The 10,900-nt window shown below is 36.0% G+C and overlaps 1 protein-coding gene across 1 annotated transcript; it reads left to right on the forward strand.

Moving 5' to 3' along the window:
- Nucleotides 1–8,557: 8,557 nt before the first annotated feature.
- On the forward strand, nucleotides 8,558–10,606 carry LOC306847546 (GTPase IMAP family member 9-like). Its single transcript, XM_079381536.1, has 2 exons — nucleotides 8,558–8,660; nucleotides 9,264–10,606. Exons 1-2 carry the CDS (start codon nucleotides 8,645–8,647, stop codon nucleotides 10,007–10,009), a joined length of 762 nt encoding a protein of 253 aa, XP_079237662.1. The 5' UTR covers nucleotides 8,558–8,644; the 3' UTR covers nucleotides 10,010–10,606.
- Nucleotides 10,607–10,900: the final 294 nt, after the last annotated feature.

Genomic DNA, 10,900 nt, shown 5'->3' on the forward strand with positions numbered 1-10,900 from the left:
GGAGACCGCCTGGGAATACCAGGTGCTGTAAGCTTTTGGGTTTTCTTCACTTCTGATCTAATACCCTGGCCTTTATGATGGCTGAGATGGTGGCTGATCTTTAAAAAGCCCACTCTTGGCAGCACCCCTCGCTTACGGCCATACCACCCTGGGTGCGCCCGATCTCGTCTGATCTCGGAAGCTAAGCAGGGTCGGGCCTGGTTAGTACTTGGATGGGAGACCACCTGGGAATACCAGGTGCTGTAAGCTTTTGGGTTTTATTCACTACTGATCTAATACACTGGCCTTTATGGTGGCTGATCTTTAAAAAGCCCACTCTTGGCAGCAACCCTCGCTTGCGGCCATACCACCCTGGGTGTACCCGATCTCGTCTGATCTCGGAAGCTAAGCAGGGTCGGGCCTGGTTAGTACTTGGATGGGAGACCGCCTGGGAATACCAGGTGCTGTAAGCTTTTGGGTTTTCTTCACTACTGATCTAATACACTGGCCTTTATGGTGGCTGATATTTAAAAAGCCAACTCTTGGCAGCAGCCCACTCTTGGCAGCAGCCCACTCTTGGCAGCAGCCCTCGCTTACGGCCATACCACCCTGGGGGCGACATTGATCTACACAGGAAGTGACGTGGCAGTTTGTAGTAGGAAGTTGGTCAGACAGGCTGATATTTTTGACATCATGCATGATCGGCAGGTTAAAACCTGTCGTTTGTGCATGAATCCGGGACATGTGTTCAAAGACTGTCCGGAGTTCAAGTGTTTTCAATGTGATGAGCAGGGACACTTTGCGAGGGATTGCGATGCAATTAAGTGCCCGGATTGCAGAAAGGTGATGGTAAGATGCGAGTGTTGGATGGAGGATGAGAATGAAATTCAAAATATAGAGTCAGAAGATGTAGGAGGGCAAATGGTGAAAGAAACTGAATTGCAAAATGATAAGGAGACTGAGGAAGAAGATGGAGTGAATAAAGAGGATAATGTGGAAAATCAGGAGGAGGTGGAAGACAAAGAACAAGAAGGAGGAATGGAGGAAGGATTATGGATACCACAGAAAGTAACACAAGGGACATTGGAGAAAATGGAGGAGCAAGGACTAAAAGATAAGGAGGAGGACATGCCAGAGACAAATGAAGAGGAGGAAAATACGGACAGAATGGGCTACAGAAAGGAGACAATAAGAAGGAGAACTCTTAAGGTAATACCAAATGTAGATTTAGCCAAGAAAAAGAGACTTTTAAAAAAAGAACAGAGTAAAGGCAAAAATGTGTGGGGGAATAGATATCAAGCATTCATGGAAGAACAGGAGGAAGAGAGAGACTAAGGAAATGTTTGGGTTTTTATTTTTTCCCCCTATTTTAATTTTTATGTCTTTAAATATTGTATCATGGAATGCTAGAGGTTTGCTGAATATGGATAAATTTGAAAAGATGGGGGTTTTATGCAAAGAAGCTGATGTGATTGTATTACAAGAAACAAATTGGAAAAATGAAAGTGCTAAAAGGTTTCAAACAAAATGGGATGGTAATATATATATATATATATATATATATATATATATATATATATATATATATATATATATATATATATAAATAATGGAGAAGAGAAAGCAGGGAGTGGGGTAGAAATTTTAATAAGGAGAGGGGTATGTGAAAAAGAACAAGTTATATTTGATGATGGGGTAGGGAAAAGTATTGCTATAAAAATAGGAAAAGATGAAGAGAATATAATAATTTATAATATACATGCACCCAATGAAGAAAAAGGGAAGATTGAATTTTTTAAAAATATGAATGATAAAATAAAAACATGGCATAATGTTATATTAATAGGAGATTTTAATACTGTTTTTTCAGAGCTAGATTTGGCAAGTAAAATGGTCTTTAAAGCTGAGAAGGGTAGAGAAGAGCTGGTGGAAGTAATGAAGGAAAGTAATTTGATAGATGTATGGAGAGAGAGAAATAGGACAAAGAGGAAGTTTTCAAGAACACAAGTGGTGATGAATGAATTAAAACAAAGCAGAATTGATTATGTTTTATGTGATGAAGAAATGGAGGGGAATATAAAAAGTGTATATTATAAAGAAGTTGGTCTTAGCGATCATTTTTTTTTAAGGGTGGAAATAGATTTTACAAGATTGGAAAGAGGTAAAGGGGTTTGGGTTTTAAATGCAGAAATATTGAAAGATGAATCGTATAAAGAAAAAATTAAGCAGATAGTAGAAAATAGTAAAATGCATAAGATGTATGAAGAAGGAAAAAGAATATGGTGGGATAATGTGAAATGGGATATAAAGAATTCTTCAATACAATACTGTAAAATTTTACGAAAAGTAAAAAATAGGAAGGAAATGAAAATAAGAAAAGAGATGGAAAAAGAAACACAAAGAATAGAGGAAAATGCTAAAGAAGATTTAGGGAAGATGTTAAAGTTACGAGAACAATTAAGAGAAATTGAAGATGAAAAATGTAAGGGGGGAATCATTAGAAGCAAAGCAAAGTATGTTGTAGAAGGAGAAAGAAGTACAAAGTTCTTTTTTAATTTGGAAAAAAATCGACAGAAGGCAGATCTAATAAAGGAAGTGGAGGATGAAAATGGAGAAAAGAAACGAGGAACTGAAGAAATCTTATTAACCGTTAAAAATTTTTATGAAGATATGTTTAAGGGAAGGGGGATAGATAAGAAAGAAGAAGAGTTTTGTTTAAATCAAATAAAGGTAAATGTTTCGGAGGAAGATAATGTTTTATGTGAAGCAGAGATATCGGAAGATGAAATTGATTTAGCAATAAGACAATTAACTACAGGGAAGAGCCCAGGTATAGATGGATTAACAAATGAATTTTATAAAAGCTTCAGAGAAATGCTAGTACCAGTCTTGAAAGAAGTATATGATGAGATTTTTAAAAAAGGAGAATTAAGTGAAAAAATGAAGATAGGAATGATTAAATTGATTTATAAGAAAAAAGGGAATTTAAATGATCTAAAGAATTATAGGCCTTTAACTATGCTAAATACAGATTTTAAAGTTTTAGCAAAGGTGTTAGCAAATAGATTGAAAAAAGTTTTACCTACTATAATAAGTACGACTCAGGCATATGGAGTACAGGGGAAAGATATATTAGACACAGTTCAAAGTATAAGAGATACAATGTTTTATATGAGAGAGAAAAATAAGGGGGGACATTTAATTAGTTTGGATCTAGAGAAAGCATTTGATAGAGTGGAACATGAATATTTATTTAATGTCATTAAAAAGTTTGGATTTGGGGATAATTTTAGAAGATGGATTACGATTTTTTATTCTAACATTTACACATGTATTAAATGTAATGGTTTTATATCTGAATGTTTTCAACCAACAAGATCTATTAGACAAGTATGTCCGTTATCTGCTTTACTTTATGCATTAGTAGCAGAGCCTCTGGGATTAGCAATGAAAGCAGATGAGGAGATAAAAGGCATACAAATAGAAGAAAATACTGAGCGAGAGCCGATATGTCAATATGCAGATGACACTACATTGTTGGTTGAGGATGTTCAAAGTGTAAAGAGGGCAATGAGCATTTTAGAGAAATACTGTAAAGGGTCGGGAGCACCCACACGGAAATAACCTATATAAACATATAAGTTTTAATATAGGTTTTGATATATGTTTTTAATATATGTGACATATATAAAATTGGCCATTTTCCTATAATATATGTACATATATGTACATATATGTACATATATATATGTGCATATATGCACCTATATGTTTACCTATATATTAGTAAAATTATTAAAATCCATAGCTGCTAGACAACATAAATAAAAGCCCAAAATGTCGAAATTTACATTTTTTATTTACTTAAGACAATCAAATAGTACAAGAACAAAAATAAGACAAAAAACTGAACAGAAAAAAAATAATTATCTTGATGTAAGCGCCATGTCGCATTGATTTCATGTCGCATTTTTATTGGTTGGTTAGTAAACGTGGATCGCACCAGCTAACACACTGTGCGGTGATCATGTGTAATGAAGGCTATCTTTGGTTGCAAGACCATGACAACTGCCGTCTTTGAACCTCTCTCACTGTACGACACAGGACCACCGAATAGGAGCCACAATCACAGAAATCGCCACGATTGTTTTGCGATGCCAGTCTTTCATCTGGGACAGCTGAAAATCGTGCAGTGTGTTTCGGGCTTTAGATAATTTGGATAATCATGTCTTGCAAATTACCACAACAGATAAATAATGGCATACCTTACACCATGTCTACACTGGATGCAGCGTATCCGTTATATCTACACTGGATGCGTCGCGGGGCGACACGACGTGAAGCAACACGACAAATCCCTGACAGTAAAATGATGCCTCATTCTGTTTATGACTTATTGATACAAAGCTCAAATGATATTTAACTGTTGCTTTGTCATGTCCAGTGTAGACAGACCAAAAATGTTAGTGGAAAGGTCCAAACTTCACCTCAGATTCACTGTCATTGGAAGCCTGCGTATTGCCAGACGGGGGTTCTTCTGCTCCATCATGGACCGCAACATAGTGCTCGTTGGCTTTAAAGCAGGGCACCCTCCTGCATTCTTAACACACTCTGAAGTGAGTGTCTCAACACTCCATTTAGAGTGTCTGTAATGAGCTGATGTCGTGTATGAGTATAGAAGCCCTATGATTACAACTGGCATCATTTGAAGTGTCATACAATTCTGAAATTGTCATGCATTATGGGATTTGTTTCATTTTTTATCGTACATCATACAGAGGTCAAAATTATCGTACAAATATAATTATCGTACGTCGGGCAACACTGACACCATAAAATGTGAGGTAACTGCACGTTGTTAACTGACGCACAGACGCAAGTTTTGTTTTATTTATTACTTGAACCAAAAATATGAAATATGTTAAGAAACGCAGGAATATTTGTACACACCTTTGCAGCAGTCAGGTTCTTGAATCTGTGTCTTGGTTTTCTTCTTCCTTCAGGCAAAAAAGAAATGCCTTTCTGACATTATTTTTATTTTTTACTGTATTTCAATTTACAGTAAATGGAAAATATTGTATTTTAATGACACCAAGAGGATATTCCCACAATGCAATTTTAAAATACAGTAACATACTGTATAACTGTCCTACAGTGAAATACAGTTCATATTACAGCTAAATAATGTGTATTTTTTTCAAAACCCGCTAACAGTGTACCTGTTGTACATACACTTCCAATGAGAAATGTGCTTACCTTCTCCTGGCATGTGAATTATGTTATGTCACATTAACAACAGATGTACCTACTTTGCGTTATGAAGACACATCAATGCAGTTACAGTAAAAGTGACCACTTTGACCACTAAAACTTAAGTACAGAAGTTGAATATAATACTGGAGACTGCAGAAGTGGCAGACAATTCCTCATTAGCCACCAAATCGATGACCAGCATAACACTATAGCAAGTGCCAACATGGCTGGAACTACATTCCCAGCAGTAACTGTAGATTTGACAAGAAAGATAAGGCCATTGTTTCCACACAGAGCAAAATACATGAAAGGGAAATATGGGGGAAAAAATGACAACTAACTAAAAGTAAGTGCAGACAAAAAACATAATGCAAGGCACTATAACAGAATGTAAAATGTTAATTTGAAATGAACTCGCTACATGTGAGCATAATTGAGCATATGAGAAATTAAGTGGAAAAGAGTCGATTTAGGTTTTAGCGGCATCTGTGGCCGTAACACAACTGTCAGAGTTCACAGACAGTCTCCTTGATTGCAGCAAAACAGACAGTGAGTTCTGGAACGGCCTCGTTGACCATGAACACTGGAGTGGCTGAAGACAGTGGCTTGATATCCATAATTATTATTTTTTTTTTTTTAAGTGACACTGCCAAGTATGCTCTGGCAAGACGGCCATCTTGTGACATGACTCTGGGTTGGCAGCCATCTTGTGAAGAGACTCTGCGCTGGCGGCCATCATGGGGAGACACTTTGAGCTGGGGGCCATCTTGGGGAGACACTTTTGAGCTGGTGGCCATCTTGGGAAGAGACTCTGAGCTGGTGGTCAACTTGGGAAAAGACTCTGAACTGGCGGCCATCTTGGGAAGATACTCTGAAACGGCGGCTTTGACATTGAGGCATGTGTGGCAGCCATTTATGTGGCAGCCATTTTGTGAAGAGGCTCTGGACTCGGGAGTGGCGACCATAATAACTGGAGATGATGGTGGCCGTGATGGGTCAAGCTTGCCGATGTTATGTTTACTTAAATCACTTTCTCAATAAAACAAATACAATGTTTGGTGTCTTTCTTAATAAACTACTTTCTTATTAAATCAAATACAATATCATGTGTGGAGTCTTTCTTAATAAACCACTTTCTCAATAAAACAATACCAATAACAATTGTATTTGGTTACAATGCAAAGGTATTGCATAAAAAGTAAAGGCATAATAGGACAACTGCTTAATTTCCTCTACAACATGCAGCAGCTACACATTTGCCTGTATGAGGCCTTTCCAGGAAATAAATCAAATAATACACCCTTAGACATAATATATTAACTAAATACATTAAACAATGAGGCAGGGTAATTCTATTCTTATGCATATTATGCAACAATCTCAGGAGGGATTTTGTCCTACTCCTCTTTGCAGATCCTCTCCAAGTCATCAAGGTTTTGAGCCTGACGTTTGGCAACTCGAACCTTCAGCTCCCATACTGACAAGGCCACTCCAGGACCTTAACCCCTTGGGATCGAAGCCCACACCAGTGCGGTCTGTCTCATGTTTTCTTTATGACCGCAAAAAGAACTAAAAATACTCCATCAGTTTTGATCGTACAGATAAGAATAAGGTACCCTTTGAAACTGCAAAGGGTCTACTTTTATTTGTGTATAAACAGGGTGCATTCTCTGCCATCTCTGTCACCTCTCTTCACAGACACCAGGGCCGGCGCTAGCTATAGGCAGAGCAAGCGATTGCCTAGGGCCTCGGGCTTTGAGGAGGGGCCTCCAAAACATCCCCTATATATATATATATATGGCAGTTCATGGACAGCAAAATATTAGCCTCCTCGTTCACTGGATATTGTTGAATTGTCAGTCACCTTCAATTAAACAAGTTAATGTTGCCGTTTCAAAGCAGGTCCCGCCTTCTGAATGTTTGCCATAATGAACGCATCCTTCAGGTGTCGAAGGCTAAATAGACACGCAAAGGAACACAGCTCCTAATGCAGATGTGTGAGTTGTCGTCATTTATTTTGGAGTGACTGCAATATATTCTAAATATAAACTTATTCTGTCTATCAGCGTCGTTTCTGGGCCGATCATTCACCAAATTATTGCGTGTTTAAAAAAGCACTCATACATAAAAAGAAAATGTGGACCGTCTTTACTATGGCTGCTGTCTCAATAATTAAGTTTATGCTTTCCACTCAACAAAAAAGAATATTTATTTTGTGAAATAGATACAAATTAATTCTTTAAAAAATACTGAATTGTTTAATTTAGTGTATTATGTCAACTTTTGAGTGAATTGCCGAGATGAAGTGTAAAGGGCATATGATTTGGGTCATGATTAAGGATAAGTATTAGATCTTTACGTAAACAGTCTTGACTGATCAAAAGTTTGATGCTAAGAATGGCAATTCTAGGTTTATTTCTGTCTTTGACAAGATGTTTTTGTGTATTATTTTCTAAGATTATCGCATTTTGCCACATTCAGTGCAACAGCATAAAAAAAGCAAAAAATGGTGTGAATGGTGTCAAAATGCTTGTTTTGGTTATAAAATGTTTTTAGTTCTAGGTAAAAAAAATAATTTGATGTTCCTTGTTAATTTGTATAATGCATCTTGTAAAAAGGGGAGACACCTACAGGCAAGAAGGGTGTATAACGTGTGAATCTCCTCCATTCGCTCGAGCTGTTGAAAAGTTTTGTTTTATTTTTGTATAAAGTCATCTGTATTTGTGTAAAACTGTGTTTAAGATAACTTTACTATGTGTTATTGTGTTAAGAAGGGTAAAGCGGTGTGTAGCAGAGTTTTGTGTCTTAAAGGTGGTTATGATGGCAGATATCCCCCTAATTCTAGAATAACCCATACTCAAACAAATGTGCATTTATTCAAATATCTGTACAGATGTAGTGAGTGCACACAAAGGCACATGCATTACTGGTTTCTGTTTACTGTTTTTAACCAACAGAGGTCTCCATTGCCCCAGTTTATTATTAGGTTTCCTTTGACCAGTGCAGCTGTTTAAAAGAATGCGTTTTAGTTCATTTTATTCTTCAACCAGGCTAAATATGATATTGTGTAACACAATTATGTAACTAATAATTATTTTAAGTCAACACATTTATCAGCTTTACACTAGTTGAATTGCTCTCTACAGCAAAAATTCACAAACAAGCTTTTATTGATAAAGATAAATCAATATGAAATATTACAATTAAATAAATTGAGAAAAGAACATTTCAAAAATACTGTACGGATGAAAAAATATCAATATGCATCAGTGTCAAAACAGATTTGCAGCTTCAGTCATGTGATCACATGTAAAAGGAGGTAATCACTGTGAGAAAGAGAAAGAGAGAGCACTGAAAATTAGCGGAGAGATTCTAGAGCTGACTGTACAACAATACAAGGCTTTGTGCAGAAATGGCAACTATTACAGGTCAGTTCAATTTAATCCATATCAGCAAATAACAAAACACTATCATAACAGATAAGATAATGTACTGTTAAAATATCTTTTCACATCATTTTCACAGAAAGATTTTGATGATCTAAACCTACTTAAATACAAGAATAAAATGTCTAGATTTCTGCTTTTAATATATGTAACAGTGTAGGAAGCAGAAAGAAATTTATTGAAGTATTATGTAACATTAAGCAATATGTTGAATCAAAATCATAAGAATTTTACTGTCACAAATATGGTTGGTTGGTTGGTTTTTGTTTGTTTCTTCAAATTCCCACTTTGGGAAAATTTGTGAGTGGGTACTGAATCCTATCATTTGTTATCTGGAACAGTTTACCTGTTACCGGACCCAAGACATACACAGTAATTTATATTTCTAGATACAACCAGTTGAATTAATATTATTAAAACTTAAGACATGGCACCTGCTACGACATAGGTGTTGCACCTAAGACAATTGTAGAAACATTGATTTTAAACTATAATGTACATTTATATGGATATTTCAATTCAAGCACAACTGTGCAGATGCAGACATATACGATTTAATAAAACAAGTCTCTATCTTAACTTCAGGAAATCTAAGGATTGTGCTTTTGGGTAAAACTGGATCAGGAAAGAGTGCAACAGGAAACACCATCCTGGGCAGATATGCATTTGTTGAGGACTTCAATCCAGAATCAGTTACTCAAGAATGTGAGATAAATTACTCAATAATAGGTTCAAGGACCGTTGCTGTAATTGACACTCTGGGACTGTTTGACACATCGATGGGTGAAAAGAAGGATATGGCATCTGACATGATGAAAGAAGAAAAACTGAAAGCTGAAATAGAGAAGTGTCTGGAGATATCTGCTCCTGGTCCTCATGTGTTCCTGCTGGTCATCAGACTGGATCAGAGGTACACAGATGAAGAGAAGAACACAGTCAAATGGGTTCAGAAGAACTTTGGAGAAGAAGCGTCACGCTACGTCTTCACTCTCTTCACTCACGCTGATTATCTGAAGAATAAAACACTGAAGGATCATATAGAAGAGAATGAAGATCTGCGACAGTTTGTTATCAGCTGTGCTGGCAAATATCATTTATTAGAAAATGACGACAGAGAAAATCGGTCTCAGGTCACAGAACTACTAGAAAAGATAGATAAAATGGTGGAGAGCAATGCAGGAAAGTACTACACTCGTTCAGTGTATACACATGTCCAGAGAAGATTAACCTATGAAAAACTAACCAACGTCTTATGCAGTAACATTGGAAAATTAGCATTAGGTATAGCACTAGCAGCTCTATTACTAGCAGCTATGATCAAAATGATTTGAAAATTATTAGAAGCCTGTCACTTTTATTCAAATATGTACTTGTTTTTAGTGATGTGTCAATTTGACAAATGTTGAGCTTGCCATATACAATCAGGAGTGTTTCAAAAGAAAATGTCTTTTAATAACATTGTTCACAATATCATCACTGACGGATTTTATCTATGGTTAAAAAAATAATTATCTTTGTTTTATAAAAATTCTTCTGTAAAAGGTTGGTCCCGCATACTAATGTTAGCTAGCTCTTTTTTTTCACATGTTAAAAGGAGAGAAAGTAAAAAAAAATAAAGAGAAATCAAAGGTTTTGAAGAGAAAAAAGTATTTGAAGAGAAAAAAAATAAATCAGAGAGAGAGAGAGAGAAAAGGTATTCGGACATCGCAGGGTACCCTGTTTTTTTCCCCATATTGAATTTTTTTTTTTTTTTTTCCCCACATTACAGTTCAGGGCTTTCGTACAATTCTGTTAAGCTTCTGAATGCAATCGCCAATCAGAAGCATTCAGATTAGTCTTTCTGAAACGCTGAAGTTTTACTCTTGCTCTAGTGTGCTCTTGCTGAATTCTGTACTTTCACAAATTCTGTTTATTTGCTGTTTTAATGGAAATAAAATATAACAATGAAATAATTAGTAACTTACAATGATTTTTTTATTAAATTGTGATCATTTAAATACAATAGATTATACTAACATTACACGCCTGTAGACATATGGGGGGTTTGGGTAGTTAGAACGACCCACTCCCCACTGCCAAAGGTCTAGTTAATTTTGTAATAAACAAGTGTTCTTTCTTGCAGTTGGGCTACCAAAATGTATAAGTGCCCTTAAAAAGTCTTAAATTTAGTTGAAAAATATTTCAATAAAAGTATTAATTATAATTTCAAGAGGTCTTACATT

This window comes from Barbus barbus (genome assembly GCF_936440315.1).
Source record: "Barbus barbus genome assembly, chromosome: 3".
In the NCBI taxonomy this organism is placed as follows: Eukaryota; Metazoa; Chordata; class Actinopteri; order Cypriniformes; family Cyprinidae; genus Barbus; species Barbus barbus.